General features: G+C 29.6%; 1 protein-coding gene across 1 annotated transcript; it reads right to left on the minus strand.

The window, feature by feature from the left end:
• Nucleotides 1-678: 678 nt before the first annotated feature.
• Nucleotides 679-23,367, minus strand: LOC119669745 (copper-transporting ATPase 1). Its single transcript, XM_038079757.1, has 4 exons — nt 22,081-23,367; nt 5,839-7,085; nt 1,678-2,454; nt 679-1,613 (listed from the first exon to the last, which is right to left on the minus strand). Exons 1-4 carry the CDS (start codon nt 23,243-23,245, stop codon nt 891-893), a joined length of 3,912 nt encoding a protein of 1,303 aa, XP_037935685.1. The 5' UTR covers nt 23,246-23,367; the 3' UTR covers nt 679-890.
• Nucleotides 23,368-24,069: the final 702 nt, after the last annotated feature.

The raw sequence follows: 24,069 nt of genomic DNA on the forward strand, positions 1-24,069 counted from the left end.
TTTAAATTTCTTTTATTATTTTAAATTAATATTTTGTATATTTATTATTTATTTGTATTTGGTTTAAATTTTGGTTTATTTGGTTTAAAATCAAATGTAAGGATGTATATATTTAGATTGACTAGTCCCTCCAATATATTGTTTATGTATGTGTTGATGTTTGTGTTGCCACACTATGTACAGAGTACCTAAATAAATATTAGTAAGTAAAATTAAAATAATTTTAATACTGACTTAAGGTACTATATATAAAAATAAATAAATAAAATTTCATTTTATATAAATTTTATATTTGCAAAATATTTTAATTATTATTATCTGACACATTTCACACACAAAATTATATTGCATTTATAGGTATAGGGTCTTTATTACATAAAGCTATATATATATATATAGATAATTTATAATTTATATGTACATATATATATTGTTGGTATAAAAAGTTATTTACAGCAAGTTTGTATATTATTTAATAATATTTTTTACAGCTTATTTTATTTAAGTGATGTAAAATGTTCATATATAATAGTAGAGATATAAAAAAAAATGATAAAAACAATTATTATTAACAATTAATAATTAACAAAAAAAATACATTTGTCCTTTTTTATATACATAATTATAAGTGTAAATATAAGTATGTAGTTCGACAATATATATATGTTATTTGTATATAAATCTTAATGGATACGATATAGCTATGATAAAACATACATTTACATTTTCTTTTTTAAGATTTAAGCTTTATAAAGCATATTGCAACATATCAATCAACAATTTTTAATTACTTTGAATTTTGACTTTGACTATAACAAATGAAAACATTTACGTACATACATACATTCGTTTATTCAGCATCTAACAAAAATGTTAGCAAAAATAAATCACTATAGTGTTTGCATTTCTGTGGTGTCTTTAAAATGTTTTTGTTTAATGATTTTCGTTGACATAAATTCACGATTTTCAGCATCTAACAGAGTATCTTCATTGCTATCCCCTTTGTTGTTGGCAGAAGGAAAGAATATACGCGACAATACCGAACTAGTTGAGCGTTTGAAATTATGACGTGGTATATCTTCTAAGCCGCGATGTAATGACAAATTATCTGGTTCGCGTTCTCGTTCCATAGCTAAATAGTTCATATACTCAACAGTCCGTAGTGATGTTGCTGTAGGTTTGCGATAAAATTTGAGCAGAAGCGATGAGCAAACCACAGATACTGAACTGGCTGCCATTGCGACTGAAGCCATCCATGGTTGTAGTGTAAATCCAAATGGTGCAAATATACCAGATGCCAATGGTATGCCCAATAAATTATACATACTCGCAAAGAGAAAGTTATATCTTATACGTCGCACAGTACGTCGTGAAAGATCGAGACATGCCACCACATCAATCAAATCATTACGCATTAGTACAACATCAGCTGCCTCTGCAGCTACATCTGTACCTGCTGCTATTGCAATGCCCACATCAGCTTGCGCTAATGCGGGACTATCATTAACTCCATCACCTACCATAGCAACCCGTACACCATCTTCTTGTATGCGCTGAATTTTTGCGACCTTATGGGACGGCAAGACTTCCGCAAAAACACGATTTATACCAACCTGGTAAGTGCAAAACAAAAGTTACATTTTTAATTTATTTAAATTTATTTTTTTTTCTACTTACTTCGCGTGCTATACTTGCTGCTGTATTCTTATTATCACCAGTCAATAATATCACATTTATTCCCATTTTTTTTAGTGTATAAACTGCTAAATGTGCTTCCGGTTTAACCATGTCTGACACAGCAAACATACATACCAATTGACCATTCAGTGCACATAATACCGCAGTGTGTCCTTTGGACTCTTCCGTTGTCATACTATCACTAATTTCTGTTGGCACTAAAATACCGTTCCTTTGCATCCATTCTCGATTTCCAATTAGCACATTGATTTCCGTTCCTAATATGGCAGTGCTCACTGTATCTACACTTTTAGTAGAGTTTAATAAGTTTTCTTCCAGTTTCAAAAGTTGTTGTTGTTGTATTTCCATTGTTTTCTGTGTACTTTTTTGTGGTATAATTTCCTCAACAATAACACCATTTTCCATTTGTACCATGTTAGGATTCGAGCGGTAATTATTTTCATAGTTTATGATTTTTTCAGCATTACATGCCTGTCGTAAAGATTGTTCATATTGGCACACTGTTACTTTGATTCCACATCCAGGCACAGCTTGAAAATTTTGAGTTTTTCCAAATGTCTCCATATTAAGTACATCTTTCGAGAAACGTACAATAGCCGATGCGATGGGATGCTCACTATTCAGCTCCGCTGCACCTACAATGGTCAGCAAACGTGCTAAACTGCATACGATTGGCTTAACAAATATCACTACTTTCGATGTCATGGGTGCACCGTGCGTGATGGTACCGGTCTTGTCAAACACAACCGTTTTCACCTGAAAGAATGAATGAAAATATTTATAAAGAATGTATAATAAATATTTATGATCATAAATCAATAGGCAGAAATAAACTATATGCATGTACATATACAGATATACATATATTATACAGTTTGAGTAGAGATGAATAAATATGATCACTTGATTGATTATTTAGTTGTAGAAGTTATGTTTAGAGAACAAAGTCTAACAAAAATTTCTACCAGGCAGATGTTGATTTTATTACATTAGCATCAACTGATACAAAAAACTCATGTCTACGTGACATTTAAAAAGTTTTTCTAATAAAATAGATTTTTTTATATATAAATATAACTTCTTGTTAAAAATCTGTTTCATATTAAACTTCCAGTATTCCCCAGCTATGAATTTCATCACGTCTATTATGAGTAATTCTAATATTATAATTAATTAGTTATATAGTCTATATAATATACTCTTTATATGCGCTGCCAACTGCTCTGCTTACTATCTTTATTTAGACAATAGTTACTAGGTCATAAACATGGTTAAAGTATACTAGAACACAGACTGTTCAAGTCGAAGAGATATGTATATATCAAAGTTCTTATTAAATATTTCCTTATAGAATACATATTATCACATATTATTATTTTAAACATAATATCAAACCCAAATGTGTATACACAAATCAACACCCGAAACACACGTATAATATATATAATATATATATTTTATATGAATACATTCAGATGTGTTAGATGTCGATCAAAAGGGTTAATTCTGGACAACTTTAAGTAACTTTTGTCCTAAAAAAATTTTTGTTTTGTTTATGGAATCTGTAGCGTCTATGTCCAGAAACCAAAATTCAAAACCAAGTTTAAGTTTTTGACCACTCAAATCTCTAATTCAAACAGCGATATTTTCAACAGTGGTATTGGCCAGATACTCCAATTTTTTAAATCCTCCGACTGGTTCTAATACGCCCAATTTCTACTTACAATTACGAGAATGTGGATTCAAAATAGTTTTTTTTTTTTAATTTGATCCTCCTTTCACTACATGTATCTATCCACGAAATATGGTAATAAACAGTATTTTAAAACACACAACTTGAAAAAGAGCCATTATTTTATGAAAAGTCATCCTAAAACCATTTTTCATTACTCAAATTTTCAATGTATTTGAAAATTAGTTAAATTATCGCATTGGAATTATCTTTCAAGTCCCCAAATTATTATTAGTGTAGGTTATTATCTATAGTTGTTTTAAAGGGCCATATTTGACTCTCTTTTTTTTTTGAAAATGAAAATGCCATTGCAATTACCGTCGCTATAAGAACATATTCATTTATTTTTTTTTGCATGACTAATATTATTTCGACGATATATGTTTTCACCAATATAATACACCATGCCATACATTTCGTGACACAAACAATTTACTAAAAAAGGGTTCAATAACCTTGTTTGTCTTAAAGCCGATATGACCAAGGTTACCAAGGTAATGTGATATAACTCCATTAGACTTTTTAAACATTGGTTTAAACATTCATTAAATCACAAACACTCAAATATATTGAATCAATATTATTCGTGCTATGATAAGTGCAGAATTATTTCAAAAAGTGGCCAAAAATTGATGTTCCAGAGATGGTCTTTTCAATGAAATAATATATATATAAATTAAATTATGAAATATAATATATATATATATTAAATATATATATAAAAATTAAAATATTATATAAAAAAATTGATATCTTATATATTTTATTTTTATATGAAGAAATTATTATAGCGAAGAAATTATGATTTACAAATACAGTGAAAGCTCTCGTAGCGGATATCACTCTTTAAAGTATAATTTTTTTAAAAATGAACCTTTATCACTATTATGTTATATATAAATAAATCTTTCTGGTGAGAACCAGAACATTTTATTAATCTATATAAAGAACAACCGACCCTTTTTTGGCCGAACCATCTCCTTTGGGTGAGCAATATTTTTAAAATGAAATTTTTGTAATCATAATTTGAAATAGCCGATACTCCCATTGAACGGACAAAACTTATCTAATGATGAATATCCGATAAGAAGAGATTTTACTGTATAAAAATGTTAATGAATAATTACTACTCTAAAAGGTTTAGGGTAGTACTTTTGTGGATAACTTAATATAGGTAAATAGTTTGACAACAAATTTGTCACACTTGAATAAATTTCGGGTTTTCAGCTCTTTTAAGCCACGATATTAGCGATATCAGAAATGAAGGCATACAGAATCGAGAGTATGCAAAAGTATATCACAGACAAAGCGATGAAACTGTTCGATTCTGTGGAAGTGCTCATTAATTCAGAATTGCAGTCTCTTAAATCACATGCACTACGTATCAGAAAGATATATTGGGCTTCAAAGTATACTTTTATAAAATCATCTGAATAATATATAAGAATTCAGCGGAGCTCTTAGTACAGTGAATCATCCAAATGGTCACAGACACTACATATTGAGTATCATAGAAGAAGAAAAAGGACTAGTATTGGCAAGAATGCGGTATTTAGATGTCGAGAAACCCCGATCTATATGACATATATGTATATAGTATATAGTGGGAATAAGTCTAAATTTACATATATATATATATATATATAGTCAAACTTCCATAACTCGAAGTAGCATTCTGCAAAGAAAGGTTCGTCTTAAGGAGACTTCGAGTTAAAGATTTTTTTATAATTTTATATAATTTTCTCGCTAAACCCTGTTGCACTCTATTTAGTTCGAATTATAGAAGTTCGAGGTCTGACAGCTTGACTGTAGTTATATATACATATATACTTTTTAATTTATATCCAAAAAAGGAGTTTGTATGAATGTTATATTAATATATAAAAAACATAATTGACTTCAAAGAATGTGAAGCCATATGTGAAGCTAGTGAAATTAACACATGTGTGCCATTAATCGTTAAAGAATGGGGCAACTGTTTTTGTAATTAATTCTTTTAAAATTATGTCACTATTGTATATTCCATATAAAATGAAAAAGCTGATTTTTTTAATACTAAAATTTAAGAAACTTATTGCAATAAAAAATGTTAATGTTTTAATGTTTTACGGCAATGTTGCATAGATTATGATAAGAATTTTAAGCTAAAACAAAAGTTTTTGATAAAACTTTTGTAATAAAAAATTCTTATCAAAACATGTGCACAATTATTGTTAATCCAATAATGAATTTTTAATTTTCAAAATCGATATACACAGTAACAATCGAAATATTAAACATAGGCTTTGCATTAAGCTTTGTGCAATAGACAGAAATTAATAGCAAATATAGTAAGTATTGTACAATTTTTTAAAATTATATTTACATAAAACTAAATAAAATACTACGAATTTATAACAATAACTTACCTTATGCGCATTTTCTAAAGCCGTAGCGCCTTTCACTAATACACCATTTATAGCACCAGTTCCAGTAGCAACCATTACAGCCGTAGGCGTTGCTAGACCAAGCGCACATGGACAAGCAATAGCCAAAACACTCAAAGCACACTTGAAAGCATAGCTTATGATAATGGTATTTGTGTCCATATGCATTTTGTGTTCCATATCCACAGGCACTACGTTGAAATCGATGAAGCCAGCTATAAGCCAGCCAATCAACGTAACAGTTGATGTAATCACCACGAAGGGTACAAAATAACCAGCAATACGATCGGCTAATTGCTGTATTGGAGCTTTAGACGTTTGTGCTTCCTCAACCAGTCGTACAATTTGTGCTAACGTTGTGTTGTCACCAGTATGTGTCGCAGATATAAGTAACACTCCGTTTTGATTGATGGAACCACCTATTACAACAGCACTTTTTCTTTTCGCCACTGGCATTGATTCACCGGTGATAAGCGATTCATCACAGGTTGAATGACCAAAAAGTACTTTGCCATCTACGGGTACTTTTGCACCGGGAATAACTTTAAGCACATCACCGCGTTGCACATAATCGACTGATATCACTTTTTCTGATGTTATTTCGAAGTCGGGAGAAATTTGTACAAGCACCGCTTCAGCTGCTTTTAAGGAAAGTAGTTTCGATAAAGCCTCTGATGTTTTTCCTTTAGCTATATGTTCCAGCCAACGACCCAATGAGATAAAAATCAACAACATCGGTGGTGTATCAAAAAATGTTAATGGTGATGAATTTTGTTCCATCAATACTGCAAATATAACTACGATGACGGAATATAAATAGGATATTGTTGTTACCATGGAGATTAGTACATCCATGTTAGTTGTGCCATGCTTAATCGCACGATAAGATTGCACATAGAAATGCCAACCGCCGAAAAATTGTACAGGTGTGGATAGGAGAAACATTACTAGGTTTTCTAATGATAGACCAGGTACAAGACAACACATAGCGGCATGACCTCTATTACCCATTTCCACCATAAAGTATATCATTGCTATCATGCAAGGGCCACCAAATAGTAATGATATTAGAAAAGCATTTCGCCATTTCTGTATTTCTTCCTTATGTTCTAAATAGCTATGTGCGATCTTATCCCGACCAGTTAAAAGTTGGGCATGGAAACCCAATTGTTCGATGGCTTCGCATATGCTTCGCGGACCAGTTAATTCAGTATTGTAACGAAATTTACCTGTAAATATTTGAATGAAAAAATTAAAAATTTTATTTGATAAGAATGAAAGCAATATTTGTATAAGCGATAAGACAAATCAGAAAACAAAAGTAATCAGCATATTTAGTAAACATATTATAAGATAGCGAAAAAACATCTCAATTGAATATTAATTCCGAAAAACATTGTTTTTCGATTGTTTACGGAACGATTTTGACATATTAATCTTCAATACAATGTAACTGGATATGGTACATAGACGGTCATATAGTTATGACAAGTTTATGCTCTCATTGGTTGTGCCCATGATGGCCTGTTGTACAGTGTCACATGAAAGTAATCACTATCAAAAATATCTTAATATTAATTATGCCTCTACAACTAGGTAGTGCTTTCCAGTTTCTGAATTCATTTCCTATTTCAATTCTACTCAAAAATACTAAAACATAACTCGGTGATAATATTCCCAATATGAAGACAATATATCTTCTTCGTTACCAATTTAGTTGCTGTCATTGTCTTCATAGGTTTTAGGCTCTTAAGTTCAAGCTAAGACAGTTTCTTTTCTACGAGGATTTTGCGTCTCTAATAAAAGAGAGCACACAAAGGTATCGATCTATTCAAAATAAGAAACAAGAAAATAGAAATATTGTAATAAATAGTAAGTACAGGTGACTTACTATTTATTTATAAAGAAGTCTCATGGAAACAGGGCAATAGAAATACCAAAAATGACATTGAGGTGAACAACAAGACTAAAAGATCTTTCAACGAATTTCGTCACCTTGTTTCAGATAGACAACAATGGGGATTCCACGTTAATATCATATGTTCCTGACAGAATCTAGCATATGTATATCCACATATAACATATCATATAATAAATAAAATATAATTATCGAATAAACTCTGAGTGTAGAAAAAAATAATACATCTTTGCAAATGTATATGCTGCCAGTCTTTGGAAGGAAAAACCAAATCGATAATAGACATAATTAATTTCAAAAAAATAAATGGGAAAATGTGACTTTTGCGGTAAATTACTAGGTGGAATGCACTGAGAACTGACTGATTGTACTGTGTTTGTTCTTTGTTTTTGTTTTTTATATACAGTTATACCCACGATAAAAAATTGCAATAACAGTCAAGAACTATATCTTATTATCTATAACTATGATGAATTATATCGACGGTGAAGAATCATATTAAGAACGAAGATTTACATCCACAGTGAAGAATTATGGACCAATTGAAGAACTATATCTAGAGTGAAGAATTATATCCAAAGTGAAGAATTATATCTAAAGCAAAGAATTACATACACAGTGAAGAATTATATCCAAAGTGAAGAATTATATCTAGAGCGAAGAATTACATTCAAAGTAAAGAATTATATTCACATTAAGGAATTAAATCTATAGTGAAGGATTATATATACAGTAAAGAATTATATATATGCACAGTCGAGAATCACATCAACAGTAAACAGTTATATCTACAGTGTAGAATTATATCTATAAGATAGAATTATATTCACAGTGGATAACTATATAGACAGTAAAATAGTATATTCACAATTAATAACTACATCCAAAATGAAGAATCATATCCACAGTAAAGAATTATATTCATAGTGCAGAATAATATTTACATTGAGGAATTTTTTATCTAGCATTATTTTAAGAATTACATCTACAGTGAATAATTATATTCGCAGCGAACAACTATATCCTTAGTGAACAATTTTACAAACGATCTAAGCCGCAAAACTCTTTGAAGATACGGTGTAAAGAATATTGTAACCCAAAACCAATTGAACCACCGCAGTGAACAAGAAAACTAATAGGTCATAAGTACTAAGATATCAAATTACGTTAGAAGTTATAATAACCAATGAACTCACGTGAAATGATTAAAAAAAATATGTTTTAAATGTTTGTAATGTCTTCATGTAATCGAGAAAAAATAATAAAGAATATATTTATATTATACTGAATATAACTGAAATATGAGCAACATTTTTGTATTATCATGCGTTGAATAAAATTATCAAATAAATTTCTTGTAACTAAAATCCCCTATGATGCTTTGTTGAGTAAACCCCAATAAAAAAAACGTTTTAAGAAATTTTTAAAAAGTACCTCTTTTTGACACTAATGAGGAGGAGTTAAGATAGTGTGTCTATGGCAAAGATTTCTATCTAGTTATTCGATACTTATTTTTAAAGACACGAAATGCTTAATATAATCTTTATTTTATAGATTATATTATAGTATATCCATTCAAATAAAAAAAAATTGTTACTAAACTTTTAAAATCTCAATTTTTGAACTTTAATTAGTTATCGCCGGATATCTAGGAAAAAACCTGGTTGGAGAATTGAGCTGGACATCCTCAAAAACCGTTAAAAAATCAAAAAAGAGAAATAAGTGCCGCATAATATAATCAATTATGACTTATGACAAATAAGATTTTCTGCATTATTTACATATAAAATTATCACATGAAGAATTGCTTTATAAAAGTATTTTAAAATTAGGTTTGTTTAATATCGTAATATACCGACATATTTATAACATCTGCGACTGTTTGCAAAATAATTAAAAAAATATATAACACAATCGTTCTGTTATTTATACATAAATTAAAAAACAATAAATATACATTGAAAAAAGAAATAAATAAATATCAAGAAAAAAATGTATAAAAAAAATAGAAAAAAAGCAAATAAGCAATAATTAATTGAAAAGGTATTACGTCGTGGGATTACTTATGCATTAAAAACTGTGAGAAAGTAGAAATAATGCAAATTATACTGAATTCTTGAAGATGTGCATATTTTTTACTATATTTCACATACAACTTGATAAAATTTCTTATTAAATTCCATTAGTATATCTCATCGTACATTCTATATATTCAGCAATATAAGGTTTGTGTTCTTTTCTTAATCTGTATGTGTTTCCGCAGTTGGATTAGTTTTAAGTGGGGTGCAGACTATCATACTGGTGTGTCATACTAGTTGCGCTCTCTCTTGCTCAAATTTCTTCTAGCGACCGAATTTGAACAGGTATGACACACAAGATTAGGCAAAATTTTTGAAGAGTGCTTTTGCGGGTAGTGCTGTGAAAATTTGTGTATTTAAAATAAAATTTTAAAATTGAAAAAATTGATAGTTAACGTATAGGTTGTGCTTTGCTTATAATATTATAATTGATTATAATTTCGTATATTTTATATATGCCGCGTTTTTTTTGCGATCTTTATATTCACAGCTTTGGACATCCCACAAACAGCGATTACTTTTATTAACATTCAATGAAAGCATCTAAAAATGCTTTATCTACATCCATATTCATATTTTTTTTATGTTTATTGGTCATTAAGCACAGTAGTTAAAATGAAAAGATCAGTAAAGGACCGTAGTTAATTTCATTCACTACCTGTAAAGTTTCTTAAAAAATTTTTCATAAATAGATCATACAAATAATGTATATATATATATACATAAGAATGTATATATCTTCATTGTTTTTCAAGAAATTTGATCATTTCCATATTTTTGTTAGTTAAAGGTTATTAACATTTAAAATTCTTTTATTTTAATAACAAGTTTTAACAAAGAAAAGCATATTTAGAATACAAAGTATTATATCTTAAATTTAGGTTATTAATTAATTGTTATTACGACCAATTTTCAATATGTTTTTTTATTACTGGGCTTAGATCATAAATTTAACGATGTTTATATATAGATGTTTTTTTAAAAAAAATTTTACTTATAATCATCGTTTATAAATTAAAATAAAAGAAAATAAAATATTTAATAAATTAAACAAAATATTTAATATATTACATAAAATATTTAATTGTATTTTAATTTTTTATAAGAATTTTATGTAAAAATTTATATTTTTTTTAACTAAGATACAATTAAATATTTAACACAAATTTATAAGTGTAATTTTAATAATAATAATAAATACATTAATAATAAAATAATATAAAACATATTAAATTTATATTATAATTCTACATATTCCACCTGCTTACAATAAATTTGCAAGGCAAAAATGCTCTTGTATGACGTATGAATCGTTAGGGGTGACAGACTATCATACACAACGCGTATGCGAGAGCTGTTCACCAAAATTTTGGTGAGCACGCCAACACGTTGGTAAAGGTGGCAGACTATCATACCTGTGTGTCATACGACGTTTTTCTCTCTCGTATGACATACCAGTATGATAGTCTGCACCCCGCTTTATGGGGTCAATAAACGAAATAAATGAAAACAAAACACAAATGTACCAGAAACGATAGAATGAAAACGAATTTTGTCTAAGTTTTGTGATTAAGTGATAATTATTATAAGTTAAGTTATTTAATATTCCATGTATATTGGATTTTATTTATAAAAAGGGAGATATTAGTTAATTATTTTACATGTGAATTCAATTATAGGTTTTAAACGCAATAATCTCTAATGCAAAGTAAACAAAACCAGTATCATTCATTACTCTTTGCTATTAAGAGAGTCTTCTCATGTATGGTTTAATTTAACTATTTTTGAATCTTTTATTAAAAAGTTTTTATCACTTATAAAACTCAAACACCAATTATATTTATTTGAATTTTTATATCAAATATAGATAATTTTTATTAACTGGACTATCTTGTCATTCAAAGTATGAGGTTAGAGAATTGGCATGATATAAAACTTTAATAGCCTAATTTGCCTTTCCACATTAATATTATATAAAATAATAATATAAAAATGTAATTTTTGCTCAATTTGAAACAATTTTAAGTAAAATATATAAATAGCCTATAGTATAAATAATTCGCACAGATAATTTAAATATAGCTTATAGAGCAATGTACTAATAACACGCTACTATATATTGTGGTATATGGTATCAATGCTTATAAAAATAACAAAATATTTAAATTAAGTTTAAAATTAAGTACTGAAGAGTTTTTACATGACTCAGTATTTTATATGTCAGCATTATTTTCATTTATACATAAAAAATTGAAGGGACTAATAAGTATCGTAGGAATTTTGGGATGTACGACACATTTTGCAGTTGAACAATAAATATATCCTTCTCCGAAAAAATGTGTTTTTGGATTTCAAATTCAATATTAATATAACATCTATGAAAAAAAAAAAATTCTGCTCTTATCGACAATATTATTTTTAAAAATTTTTTTCATGGACCGACCTTAACTGTTTTCAAATATAGAAAGAAACCAGTATCGCGTTGTGATTGGATTATTGTATTTTAATAATATGCGACTGCAAATTAGATCCGGATTAGATAAATCTTATAGAGGTCCCCTATAACATTAATAGAACAGTAAAAATAGTGACTAACATTGTCGTAAATGTTAAGTTGAGAAAGATTATAAGAATATGGGTGACTACTTAAAACGTGTTCATACCAACATAGTTGAAGAATACCAATTACGGACCACCAAAAACAGCAAGCATTTACCAAAAAATTGAGGGAATTCAAAAGGATAATTATCATATAAACATCGGAATACTTGCTGACTCTGAGGGAATTTCACTTAATCTTATTAGAGACAAGATTTATAGTTTTCCGGCATTAAAATTATAGGTATATCTAAATATACAACTATAACTTCTTTCAAATCAAATTTATTTATTGACTGATACTAGTAGAATTAAGGAGACTAGATTACACTAAAATAAACATGAGCTAATGTAACAACTTTCTATATTTATCGCGCAATTAGGAATATAGATAGATAGATATCATTCGTGACAAAAATGAAAATATTTTTCCATAGTAACCCTTGATGATAATAAACATAAAGCCAACAATAGATTTTAATAAAATTTAATAATAATTAATAATATCCTTAGCATTGGTACTCTGGGTGAATAAAAGGTTGTTCCAATATGCATACATTAATCAAGTTTTTATTTGCTTATAGTTTCATCCACCTTTTTCTAAGGTCAAATTTTTTGAAACCTTCAGTTTTCTTTCTTTTTAGGATGCTTTTCTCGTTCGACAGTATTTTATTGATGATTCTAACATATACAACATCACTGGAAATAAGTGATTCTACGATTTGCGACAATTACCACGGAATTAGTCTAATACCTGTAGCGACGGCTCTTTAACCTTATCATGCGGACCTCAGACAAGGTGATCCCTTATCATGTAATCTCTTTAATTTCGTTATGAAACTGAAAATGAGCATGGCACGTTTTTATCGTAAAGGTATAATATTTTATAAATGTCTCTAGCTCCGTGCTTATGCTGAGGATATTAAGATCATTAGTCGTAGCAATATTATTAATGCTGGCTTTGTTTCTATAGAAAAAGAATCTGCGAAAATTGGAATCTGCAAAAAATTAATGCTGGCTTTGTTTCTATAGAAAAAGAATCTGCAAAAATTTGTTTAGCATTAAATGAGGTAAAACGAAGTATATGGCAGGTAACATCAGAGATATGCTTTATTCAATTGCCGTTCTGGTTCCTGTCGACTATACGTTTGAAGCTGTCGTTTGAGGATTTAATTTTTCTTTATACCGCCATAGCTATAACAATGATGTCAGACAGAAGATCAGGCTCAAAAATTTTCATTGCCAAAAGAAGCCACTACGGACTGAGTAGACGATTGGGATGTTAAGCTGTCTCTCGACCAACAAAACCTATGCTTTATAGATCGCTTACCAATGCCTATGCTTTTGTATGACGCAAAAGTATGGACACTGTCACAGAATGGTGAACATGCACTAGGAGTGTTTGAAAAAAAGTTATCCGCAAAATCTTTGCTCTTCTACGAATTAGCGACGACTACTGAATCCTAATGAATCACGAGCTGTATGAGCTCTATCATGAAATTAACGTGATTAAATAAATTAACATCCAAATGGTAGGTCGAAACGCAATAATGGGCTTTTATGATCAAGTAACTAAGTAAATAAGTAATCAGCGTTTTTATCTGTCTAAGTTCATATTTACACGAGATTATAGAACTTAGACAAATCTTACACCTGCCTTTCTGCTAAGTTATCTTAGATTGTTATCTAAATCAAACTAATTACAATGCACATTTAAAAGTTATTGGGATATGACTAAAAAAAGAAAAACACAATTTTTTGATTATTTAACATTATTCATTAATATCTGAGATCATTCCTCATCTATTATACGAAAATATGCACATTAAGGTACTTCATGCTAACAACTTACACAGACAACTGTATCAGGGCTAGGGCTATAAAAACAATTACAATTTCCTGACAAATTCGTGTCGTTATCTTTATTTGAAGGATTAACTGCAGTGTAGAAAACTATTGTATCTCAAAGTTGGAAAGTTTGAGAACGTGAATTAAACAATATATTATTTTTTATATATACTTGGACATATTGAAATAAAAATATTTGAATAATCTTAATTAGAAACAGTTTCCAACGGCGTTTAAATAAATATAATTTTTAAAAGTAAAAAAATTAAATAAACATTGAAAATAAAATTGTACTAATAAAATACTTCAGTTGTATTACAACGATCTTACATTATGATTCATTGTAAAGAGGAGATAAAATATGTTTGTAAAAGTTTAACAAATGAAAGAGATAACAGCGGGAAATTCAACTGAAAAATATGAATTCGTTAAGAATACTCTCAATCATTATAAGACAGTATGCAAATAAATAGTTGAAAAGAAAATAATATCTGAAATTAGAGTATGACGGCGATAGTGCACTATACACATCACAATTTCCTGAAACGTCAATTAAAATATACAAAGGACTACGAGACTAGACCTTAACCTAGTCAGAGATTTCTACTTTACTTTACTTTTTTTATAACGTATATGTAAGGTTTGTAAACTCCAATTTTATGCAAGCAGAATTTAGTATTAGTACTGTGTAATCTTTGCTTTTGTCTTTAATCTCCTACAGTATTATGCCTGAAATACTCATATGTAATCGTTTCTGTTGTTAATGTATGTAGTTTTTTTTTATTAAAGTAATCGATATTTAATGACCTGTACTTATTTTATGAATAATTAATTTTTTGTCATTATTTTTTATACAATTAGGGAACAAAATTCAGACCGTTGGTATATTCAATAAAAATGAGGATAGATACTATGACTGGAATATATATATAGTATGAAAGTTTCCTTGAATTTAACTATTTTGATGAAAAACATTGTACCTAAATAGTTTTTTTTGATAAATATTATAAAATCAGCGGCGGAGTAGGCGTTTTGCCAATCAGTAAATAAATTATTTTCCAATTTTTTTTTTTTTGCATTCATAGAGATCAGGCATGCAATGTTTTTTTAGAATATTCCCTAGGGTAGACATGGCTGTCTAAGAGGCGAAAATGGTAGTATAAATGGTAGTGAATGTGTTTCACTAATCCTACAGGGCATACAGCTTCGGCAGTCCTGACCAATTGAAATTCGTCTTTTTAATGAGATTATCGAGGTGGCTGTGGTTAAAACCGAAAGTACGCCATTAACTGCTTTCATTTACTTTCATTTGATGGGGACTTGCATTTATCAAACGGTGTTATATAGTCCTCGCGCCCTTCCAAGAAGGAAACTATATCCAAACGCATAGCTTCAATGAGTGCCGGTAGCATTCTTTGGAAATTCAATGGAGATATGTGAAATATACTGAATCGTGTATTAAGAGCACCATGGTTTAAAGCCTTAGTGACAGTTAGGTTAGGTTATACCGGCGATCCCAAGGGATTAACTTACGCCTATAGACCCATTATGTTACCGTATAATTAAAAACCCAAGGGTTAGAACCATATAGAAACATATAATATTTGGCAAAGAATCTCGTGGTGGCTGTGGTAAACACTTAAAGTTATGCAGGAAGAGTGTTAGCATTTATGTTTTCACTTAATGTGGAATTGCACTTTTTAGACCAGGTGTTGTGCAAATAACAGCAAAGGTTTAGATGGGTCTCACTTCTGAGCAAAAAGGAAGTTATATCCAAACATATAACTTCAATTGGTACTAACAGACTTATTTTCAATGGGGCGTTTATAGACACATTATATTAATAATATATATTCGTTATAAACTAGAAATTTGTATACTATACTATATACTTCTGGTTTAACAAATACCCGATATAACAAGCATTCAAACACTATACATTACAAATATATCCAAAATATTCTCTCTAAATAACGAATGTTGCATAGAAAATGCATTTGAAATAACAAAAGATCTACTAAGAGTCTTTTGTATATAGTCAAACCTCTCTATAGCGAACCTCCCTATAACGAATTCCTCTCTATAACGAAGTGTTGTTGAAGACACAGCGATTTTTTGTATTTTCATATTTTTGAACTTCTCTATATCGATTTCCTCTCTATAACGAAACTTTTTTTAGGTACGTAAACAAATTTGCATATAATAAAAATATTAAGTTCTATATAATAATAAAGAAAATCTTAATTAATAAAGGGGTTTTTCGCACAATAGTGAACTATAAAATTCATTTTATAAAAATTCATAAAAATTCATTTTATATTATTTCAATTAATTGAATTTTTGGCTGACTATACAACTGTTTCGGGTATTGTCAAACATTCGTAAATAATTTTTTAAGACTGCAAGTATCAGGAATCGTAGTCGTACCCTGCCAAATTTGAAGCTCAAAGTCAGCGCTCCTTAACCAACTGACCTAAAGCTGTACTTCACTTTTATGTTCGCACATTTTTCGGGAGTTTTGTTACTGTTTTTATATTAGAACGAAAAAGCATAAACCAACTGTAGAATAATTGAGTTATTTAATTTTAATTTTATTTTTAATTGTTAAATTTCAATACTATTCTGTTTGTAGAGGCACTATTTGTTGCATGCTTTATATATTCTGTCTTATGTATAGAACCTAATCTAGGAACGTAATACTAAGAATTAATAAAAATAATTTTTCTAATTATATTATATTTCAAATCAATATATAATTATTGTTTTTAATATTATGTATGTTTATATGCATAAATATGAATTAAAAAAATTTTTAAAATAAATACATACATAATTCCTGGTAAAATGCAAAAAAAAAGCTGAACAAAATAAAATTTGTTTAACCTCTCCATAACGAAGTTTTCTGCCGGCACACCAACGACTTCGTTCTAGAGAGGTTTATATACACACATATACGTAAATATTTACTGCGTTGTGTATAACAAAAGCAACCAAAATGAGTACATCAAATAAATAAGCTTTTTTTTTTGTCTATTTTTTACTTTTCATTTAAAAACCTATATACATAGTTTTATTTATTATTTATTATGTATGAGCTACCATAAAAAAACAACAAAACCAACAACTGTTCATAACGGGTTAAATAAATCACAAAAACAACGTAATATTGAGAAATCAAGCTGTGCAAAACAATAGCAACTGAGGCAAGAGAGACCAAAGTGCAATCCAATGTGGGATATTTTTTGGTTTGGTATAAGTATATGAATAGTTCAATATTGTATCTGCCAGTGGATACACATTTTTGTCATGGCTCGTGACAAGTTTACTCTGCAGTTTAAAGCTACAATAATTCAAGAATATTTAAATGGCAGTGCTCAAAATGAAATAGCAAAAAAATATAAAATTAATAAATCTATTGTTTCGCGGCTTATAAAAAAATATAACTTAACAAATTCCGTCGAAACGGTTCATCTGGGTGGGGCCCGTCGTAAGACTACCCCTAGAATTGATCGAAACATTATAAGAATTATAGAAAAAAAACCATTCATGTCGTCGAAAAAGATCGTAGACGAGCTTAAACTAGGTGTGGATTCTAGTACTGTACGTAGGCGTGCTCTCGAAGCAGGTTTCAAAAGCAATAGACTAGCTAAAGAACCAATGTTAACTAAAAAGCATTTGCAAGAGAGGTAGATATTGTGTTTTGCTCTAATTAATATTAATATATTTCTTTTAGATTAAATTTTGCGCGAAATCACTCACATTGGACTGTTGTTAAATGGAAAACTGTTCTTTTTAGCAATGAATTGAAATTTAATATCTTTAATTCTGATGGAATGTGCACAGTACGCCACGAAAAAGGAAAACATTTGCATCCAAGTAACCGTCAAGTGACGGTGAAGGATGAGGATGGGTCAATAATGATTTGGGCGTGCTTCTCAGGATTTGGACTTGGTCCTTTTCATCAAATTCATCAAATAATGGACGAACATGTGTACAAAGATATTTTAGAAAGCCATATGCTCCCACATGCCGTATGGGAAATGCCACTTCGATGGATATATCAGTACGATAACCACTCAAAACACCACTCAGAGCTGGTAAAGGAATGGTTTTTGAACAATGGAATTAAAGTTTTAGATTGGCCGGCCCAATCGCCTGATTTGAATCCAATTGAGAACCTTTTTAATATTCTCAAAAGTCGTATTAGGAATCGAAAGTTTCTTAATAAGACCGAATTGTTTGAGGTCCTCAAAGACGAATGGCATAAAATTCCAACTAGTTCGATTGACAATTTAATATCATCTATGCCCTACAGGTGTGACCAAGTAATTAAGAGTAATGGGTATTATATATTAAATTAAAAAATATTATAAAATATTAATATAATAAATGAAGTTGCTATTGTTTTCAACAGCTGCATTTGATAATATTACGTTGGTTTTGTGAATTATTTAACCCAATTTGAAGAATTATTGGTTTTGTTGTTTTTTAGGGTAACTAAGACTATAACAAATAATACTATATATTGGTTGTTATATTTGTTATGCTTAACACTCTACATATTATGTTCTTAAAATATTCATTATTTATAAGACATACCATTAAAATTCAATAAAATTACTTTGACATTCTTTTACTTTTGAATTGGATGTTTCAAAATCTACCGCCTATTGGGAATTTCAGAAAGATACCCAACGCATAACAATACTCGAATTTCTTATATTTAGTTTGAAATATGATTATATTGAAATTATATATTAAAATAATTGGATTAATATTTTAATTTTATTTATTAAATTTATTATTTATTAAATTTAACAATTAAAAATAAAAATATAAGTTCATTATTCTACAACTGGTTTATGATTTGGCTCTAATATAAACACAGCAAGTGAATTTGTTAATAAAACTTTCACATCAAAGTAACAAAACTCCAGAAAAAGTGCGAACTGACCCAAAGTCAAGTACGACTTTGAGTCAGTTGGTTAAGGAGTGCTGACTCTGAGCTGCAAATTTGGCAGGGCACGACTTCGATTCCTGCTACTTGCAGTCTCAAAAAATTATTTACGAATAATTAAATACAAGAATTATTTCCAAGACCACTGATGATGGGTATTTGACAATACTCTAAACAGTTGCATAGTCAGCCAAAAATTCAATTAAATAAAATAATATAAAATTTAATTTTGTTGCTGTAATTCACTACTGTTCAAAAAACTTATTTTATTTATTAAGAAATACTTGGAAATATTGAAACAAATACAAATAACAATAAAAGAGTGTAATAGATGTCTTGGATCATGGAGTACCATTGTCCTTTCTAATGTGTCAATCCAAAGTAATACTTATACTGTAAATATTAAGTATTTATATATAACATATTATATTTTGAATATTTATAACAATTAATACACACAATACGAATGAACTGCAAACTTTTGTACGAAAAATATAATTGAAGTGGAGGAAAAATAAAAACAATGACATACGTTTCCAAACCAGTCTCTGGTTTTTGTTTTGTATTTACTGGTTTGTGAAAGCAAAACCTCCAATTCATTTTTGGAATGCAAATGTACACGTAATAACTTTCAAGATAAATTCAATGTACATTTTATTTGAATTTGCTCTATTAAATTCGCGTTCATATTTTATTCGGACTATCTAGAAGTCATGCGAACTAAAAGAATGCGATTTGATGCTTAGCAATAGACCACAAAACTGTTAGTTGTTAAATTAAATTACTTTCATAATTATTTTATACCGGATAGGTCTTAAATAAAACAATAAAATTAACAATGAAAAATATTTGTCTTGGTCCATTAACTACTGTTGTAGCTTTTAGGTTACTATTGTAAATTAAATAATATAAAGCAATAGCTGTTTCTAGTATAAGACGTTAATGAGACAACTTAAAGCCGATTTCACAGTCGTAACTTAAGTCTCAATATAGTCTCAATAAATCTGCTTAAATGACCATCTTTGCTGACTTAATTTAAATTTAAGTCAATTTTGAGACTTAAGTCACGACTCTGAAATCTTGAAGTTATCTTCAACTTATAGCTTGAAGTTATCTTTTTAAAGTCTTACACTAGAATCAGCTCTAATCGGCCTTAAATATATGTAATATTACTGTTTAGTATGTGTCTTTCAAACATAAACTAAAATTATTTTCACACAAAATTAATTTACATAATAGATAAAATAATTTATTTATGTTGTTTGGAATTAAAATACTTTTTGTTACATGCAAGTTTAATATAAGTTCAAGTCTAATGAAAGTCAGTATAGATTTCTTTGTATTAATTTTCTTTTATTGTAGTAATAGCCTATTCACACGGTAAAAGTTAATCGTGTTTCCGCGATTAATATTAAATCAGCACATATACGACATTTTTGTTGATGTGATCTGTAATCAACTATTTTGAAGAGGTATGCAAACAAGGAAAGATATAGGTTTATAAGTACAAAGTGGTGTTAAAAACATAACTCACCAGAAATTTTAGGAATATCTAATAGCACAAAGAAAAAAAAACCAAAAATCGGTTGAAAACAACAAACAGTTGGACAAGAGCAACAATTCAATGGTTCAGTAATTAATGAAGATTAATTTGTGCCGTGATGAACCAGTACTGGGAGTTTTTAAGAGAAAAGTTTTTCGTAAGATCTTTGGTCCTCTACGCGTTGACGACGACTATCGCATATGAATGAACCACAAGTTGCATGAGCTTCATCACGACATTGATATAATTCTGCAGCTTCGCTGGTTTGGTGATTTCGTGAGAATGGATGAAGAGGCTCCAGTTAAAAAGGTATTTGAGTTTGAAATGAGTTTGAAACTCACTTAAGTCTGTGGACCATTGTGCTACTATGGGGATTTTTGTCATTTTCTTATATATTTCTGCTGAACCAATTGATTTCAGTAACAAAACTATAAAATATATAAAATCAACCGTGCCTAGCTTCTTAAGGAGTTAACACTTTGTCTAGAGAGTCGAATAAATGTCTCATGATTTTCTTTATGCACTTATCCTGGTATACTATCTTTTGGGAATTGTACTTCTACAGTCTCTATCACAATAGCTCTCCGCCTTATATCTTCCTATCTCCATACATTAAATACAATATTCCGCTATATTCTCTATCTCAATAGGGTTCCGCCTAATATCTTCCTATCTCAATACATTCAATGCAATACTCCACTACATTCTCTATCTCAATAGGTCTCCGCCTTATATCTTCCAAACAGTATTCATTAACTAACTGACCCAAAACCGCACTTGTCTTATATTAATCTAACTTGGAGTTCTAACGATGCCAAAATATTGTTTAAGGGAAATAATATTTCGTGTTTTCTAATCAATTATCTATAATCTAGTGAACTATAGAATAACTAATCAATAATTCATAAATATATTTTATCTGCAATATACAAATATTTATCGCTATTTTGATAGACATTATGGGAATGTTGAGGAATACCCACTGCAAACTAAGAAATTACATTTTCTCTCTAGAAAATGTAGTAAACTCCAATAACCTACTTTTTTATATTTTTGCTTATAATGCTTTCACTTATTCTTCCTTCCTATACCCGCCGATATAGAAGTAAATTGTAAATAAATAAGTGTAATATTATACATTCTATTAAAATATAATAAAAAATATAACTCTATTTGTTTGTTTTTCGTTGTTAAATATTACGTAAAGCGGATGAAAAATTATTACCATTCATAATCGCAAAATAAATAAAATTTCACACAAAGAGCAGAAAATTCCACTTACCGCGTTTCGTTATCAGTGTGACTGCCGCGGCTGTGATTCCCTTCATCTTAAGCACATGACTTTCGATTTTATGCACACACGATGAGCATGTCATGCCAGAGATCTCAATTTCCACCTCAGCTTCCCCATTATCAGGTTCGTCAATCAACTCCGCTGGAAAACCCAATTCCGTAATAGATTTGGCAATGTTCTCCGCCGTCAATACATTCGCATTATATTTGACTTCTGCTTTGGCAGCGAGCAGAGCAACTAAAATACTGTCTAATCCATAAATTTTGCGACAATGTTTCTCAATAGCAGCCACGCAACTGGCACATGTCATGCCACGTATATGCAGAAAACATTTGGATAATTCCTGTTCAACTGGAACCACAACGGTACCATTTGCTGGTGACGCTTGCACAGATACCTGTTGCTTCTGTGCTAAAGGAGTATGTTCAGGTGAAGAAAGCATTTGTTTTGCAGGCGAAGTGCGTGGAGTTGTATGTGTGCTTTTGGCATTATTTGTTACACTGGCTTCGAATCCCATGTCGTCAATCATATCAGCGATTTGTGTTGGCGTAAATTGTGTAGCGTCATACTCCACAATGGCATTCTTATCTGCTAAACTAACCCTAATGCTGTGTACGCCTGGTTTGGTGCCTATATTGCCTTCAATATTACGCACGCAGGACTGGCACGTCATTCCAATGACGCGTATATTTGTTGTAGCTTTTGTGGGTGTTGTGCTTTTGTTCTTATCAACTATATTTACAATATCAACTGGTTTATATGGGCAATCGAAACCCATTTCTTCTATTTCAAAAGCTATATTCACTGGATTTGTTATATTTTCATCATAATCGAAGTATCCTGCATTTTCTTCCAGTACAACCCGTACGCCCACAACTCCCGCACAGCTGGCGATTTTGCTCTGTATGCTGTTCACACAACTCTGGCATGTCATGCCCACAATTGGTAGGCGCACTTGTTTTGTTGTTTTCACTGGCGTTTGTGCGTCGTCAATCAATAAATGCTGTAATTCCATTGTATTCATTTGGCCAATTTCGTTAAATTCATCTAAATCTGAAACTTGTTGGGCAGTATCACTACTACTATTATTATGATTTCCTCCGTCACTATTAAACGAAGTGAAAGGAATTAAATTAGCGCCCGACGAATTCATTTTATTGCACTTCGAACTCTTTCGTCACACTTCAACTCCCGTGCCCCCGTTAATAAAAAATATATTTACAATTTTTACATTAAATTTAGATTTATATAAAATAAAAAAAAAATTGTGCACTATTAAATATAAATATCCGCAACACTACCGAATTGCATTAGAAATAAAATAACACCTCTCGCTCTGCACACCAACAACTAAATAAAAATAGTCCATTCACAATCATCTGCTGTTGAGAAATGAATTGACGACGAAGAGTTGCCAACACTTTTAATAGCCAACCAAAGAGTATAACGAGCAGATGCAGTACGTGTGCAAAAATGTATGCTTGTTTGCGAAATTAATTAATATTCATTAAATAAATTATTGAGAAGTTGATTGGAAAAATATATATATCTAAAAATAACATATTCTTCTGAGTCATCACCACCTTGCAGGCTTAATAATACTATTTAAAATAATATTTGTCTCATGAGTCCTTTATTGTGTAATTCATAAATTACATTTTGTGTTAAAAAAAGCAATTGTGTTTGGTTCAATGTGTTTGAAAGTAATTAGGAGTAGATAGTTGCTAATTAATTATTTTGCACACTACACTCTATTCACAATAACTCTAATTTAAAACTACTTTTATCGTGTGCAAAAGCATATAACTGGTTTTTTGTTGTTGTAAGCAATTTGCATAAAGCAATAATTAATCTGGTAACTGCAAAATTTGACAGAGACTTAAAAGCTTAAATAAAATTAAATAAGTCAAGTTATTTGATTGAAGACAATATTACTCTAAAATATTTTGGGTAATTTATTTGTAGAATATGAGTTTC

Source organism: Teleopsis dalmanni, chromosome 1, assembly GCF_002237135.1.
Source record: "Teleopsis dalmanni isolate 2A chromosome 1, ASM223713v2, whole genome shotgun sequence".
Lineage (NCBI taxonomy): Eukaryota > Metazoa > Arthropoda > Insecta > Diptera > Diopsidae > Teleopsis > Teleopsis dalmanni.

Coding starts and splice junctions, on each gene's coding strand:
- LOC119669745 (XM_038079757.1), bottom strand. CDS start 23,245: ATGAATTCGTCGGGCGCTAATTTAATTCCTTTCACTTCGTTTAATAGT. Junction 2,455..5,838: donor CTTTAGAAAATGCGCATAAG/GTAAGTTATTGT, acceptor TCATTCTTTCAG/GTGAAAACGGTTGTGTTTGA. Junction 1,614..1,677: donor CAGCAAGTATAGCACGCGAA/GTAAGTAGAAAA, acceptor TGCACTTACCAG/GTTGGTATAAATCGTGTTTT.